The sequence below is a fragment of the Aegilops tauschii genome, chromosome 1, assembly GCF_002575655.3.
Source record: "Aegilops tauschii subsp. strangulata cultivar AL8/78 chromosome 1, Aet v6.0, whole genome shotgun sequence".
In the NCBI taxonomy this organism is placed as follows: domain Eukaryota; kingdom Viridiplantae; phylum Streptophyta; class Magnoliopsida; order Poales; family Poaceae; genus Aegilops; species Aegilops tauschii.
Window position 1 is genome coordinate 123,015,750 of NC_053035.3, and position 3,094 is coordinate 123,018,843.

The 3,094-nt window shown below is 45.4% G+C and overlaps 1 protein-coding gene across 1 annotated transcript; it reads left to right on the plus strand.

The window, feature by feature from the left end:
- Positions 1-1,161: 1,161 nt before the first annotated feature.
- Positions 1,162-1,668, plus strand: LOC109745852 (small polypeptide DEVIL 8). The gene has a single exon (XM_020304967.3). It carries the CDS (start codon positions 1,260-1,262, stop codon positions 1,515-1,517), a length of 258 nt encoding a protein of 85 aa, XP_020160556.1. The 5' UTR covers positions 1,162-1,259; the 3' UTR covers positions 1,518-1,668.
- The last annotated feature ends 1,426 nt before the right edge of the window (positions 1,669-3,094 follow it).

Here is a 3,094-nt window from a genome sequence, read left to right on the forward strand (position 1 = left end):
TTTAAAAGAAATTATATAAAAATGATACTCATATTTTATTTTTCCTACTTTGCGAAGAAGAATGGACATCCGTTTTAGAAAAGAAATACTCACATGGACTCAAACAATGACGTTGTTCTCATAGTGTAGAAAATAAGGGTTTCTAATTAAGGATATTTACACCAAGAAGATCATTCAGCTGCCTAAACTATATTAATATTGCTCTGCCTCATACATTTCCAGTATGATCTCTGTACAATACTACAATCCTGCATCAATCATGATCTGGCCATTCAATACAAAAACTCATTGTACATACAGCAATGATCAAACTATATACTACCTCCGCCCCAAAAAGTTTGCTTTAAATTTATCAGAATGGATGTATCTCTAAGACAAGTTTTTGGGGGCGGAGGAGTAGTAGCCACCACAAATCAGGAGCGAGATACAAGAGACTAAATTCCTACTACCTCCTACGACACATGCAAGAGTTGCATTATTAACAAAAAAAAAGCATGTAATAGTACCATTGCTTACTTTTGATTAAGACCACCTTCACAGCACCCATAATTGAGGGACAGAGCGCCTATGTGTTCCAAATCTTCTTTCTATTTTAATCACCTCCAGGCTGTAGGTCATACGCCGCAACAGCATCATGTTTTCAACTTAAGTGGTGATTGGTGATGTGACCATATTTTTCTTTCAATATGCACGACTCTGCATCAGATCCGAGTCAGGCACCCTGTTTTTCTACTCTATCCACGTACTTGAGCTAGCCGAACGTCACCATTAGCTATAGCGCACTAATCAATAATCATCTGTACTACAGACATATTAGTGCCGAGTGCAGACAAACGTCTCCAAATCATTGCAGTAATACAATAGAATCATACATTCCAACTGACAGAAGCATCTATAAATTAGTGATGAGAAGAAACAAAAGATGTACTATGTCACAAGTAATATAATCATACTTTTTTGAGTTTATAAATCATACTTAAACAACACCAAGAAGAACAAACAAGTCCGTCTAGTGTTCTCAATCCGTTGGTTAGGGGGCTGGACGGATTAGAGAAACTAAACCGAGGGTGGGGTAGAACCGTCATTACACCTATCAATGTCGGCTTACAATAACGAGCCGTCGTAATCGTGTGGGTTCGGCTCGGGCCATATAAAACACAGGCCCCTCTCCAGGTTCGCCACACCACGCTATATCCTCTGCTCTACTGCTACAGTTCTTCTCCCGCGACAAGTTCGTTTTCTCCTTCGAAATCGCATCCATGGAGCTGGCCGCTTCAGCTTCGGTGTCCGTCTGCTCGGCGTACCACCACCTCTCAACGCCGGCTGAGGCCAACGACGACAGCACACGGTCCCAACCGCAGCTGCAGCGCCGGAGGAAACAGGCCGCCGGCAGTGGCATCGGCGGGCTCCGGTCCCGGTGCCATGCTGTTCTGAAGCAGCAGAGGACGAGGCTGTACATCCTCCGGCGGTGTGTCTCGATGCTGCTGTGCTGGAACGAGCACGACATGTCCGACTGAGCTCACACGAAGGCCCGGTGGTTTTTGTACGGGCTGGGTCAGGGCCGGGCCTGTAGACCGGCTCGGTCTGTAGGAAGGAATGGTAGAGTGTTTGGTGTATCATGTTCCATACTTGTTTATTAACAATTGTCATGACATGAGTTTTTTTTAATCTGATGATGTGTAAGTGAATGGGAAATGTGATGACATGTGATGGAATTGGTTGCTTATACCAGTACAACTTCTGGTCTTGGATCACCGGTTATCTTTACCGTCAACCGTTAGGTCTTCTTTTGTTCGCATAAATTTTGGAGGGATTCGATATGAATTTTGTAGGAAAATTCCTTTGAACCCTTTGATTCGTGGGAATGGATTCCTAGGATAGGAAGTAATCATTCGCATATCAAAGGAGAAATATATTAGCCTAGACCCAATAAAAAAATTGATATCACATGACTCAGATGACATCTTCTTCTTTTCTTTATAGGAAAGTGAGATGTATGTTATCACACTATTTTTCTACTCCCATGGTATTCCTATCATATGAACCAGATGAGGCATTTTTTCTGTTTCATCTCCCCCATTAACCGCCCCCCTCCCCCGCACGCGAATTGCACGCTAAAAACTAAAGAAAACCCTCGGTTAAAATTCAGAAAAAATGCATGCTCTCGTGAGCCTTAGTCATCCTCTCCCTTTCCTGCACTACCGCTCGAAGCGCCACCGCCGCCACCCAGTAGCAGGAGACGGTTATGAAGGTGGAGAATCAGAATCGAACTCTGCATTCCTGACCGTCTTCCCTAACTCCTCCCCTAAATAAGGCGCCCAGGACTTGAACTTAAAACTCGGATTTATAACAATTTGGCTCAAGAGAGAGGAAGGAGGGGTGGATTCCGTGGAGGCGAAGGAGCGATAGACGAAGCCGCCGGACGAGGAAGCGTCCGCCGAGGCCAATCCAGCATCATCCGATTATGCATGCTCTGGCTTTGTCCTCATCGAGTTTTCTTTCGTGGAGTCAGCAGCCGACCGAGAGCACTGTATAGGCGGTGGTGGCGGCTGTAAGCACTCTTTCCTCTCACGTCCGTCTCACATTGCGTCCTTCCCGTATACCTTTCTCCTATATCTGTGCCATTGAAGTATAACGTATCGTGATGGGTAAGGATGCACGTGGCTGCAAGTTTATTAGAGGCACTGTGAATAGGTAAGGGCGAGTGCAGCAACGGTCGTTCATGGCCAACATACTGCACACGTGGGTGACGAGGTTGGGCTCAGCATAGGCATCGGCGAGCATAGTGCTGATGCAAATGTTACATGTCAAGGAGCGGGTCGATGTGTATGCAGGCATGGTGAGCAATGGCACCAGTTGGAGGAGAAGATGGAGGAGGAGGTCGTGTGGCTGCATCAGGCATGTATGATGCATGGTTGTGTGCATATTCGGATGTGCTAGCTCAAGGCGGTTTTCTATTGTCTTTTTGGGCAGGTTGAAGAAAGGATAAGAAGTTCTGTAGTCCGGGTAGTTAGATTGATAGTTAGGCATGTTGGTGCTAAGCTTTACCTCTCTTTATGGTCAAGAGCAGACAATGCTCAGTTGCATGGTAGAT

Coding starts and splice junctions, on each gene's coding strand:
- LOC109745852 (XM_020304967.3), top strand. CDS start 1,260: ATGGAGCTGGCCGCTTCAGCTTCGGTGTCCGTCTGCTCGGCGTACCAC.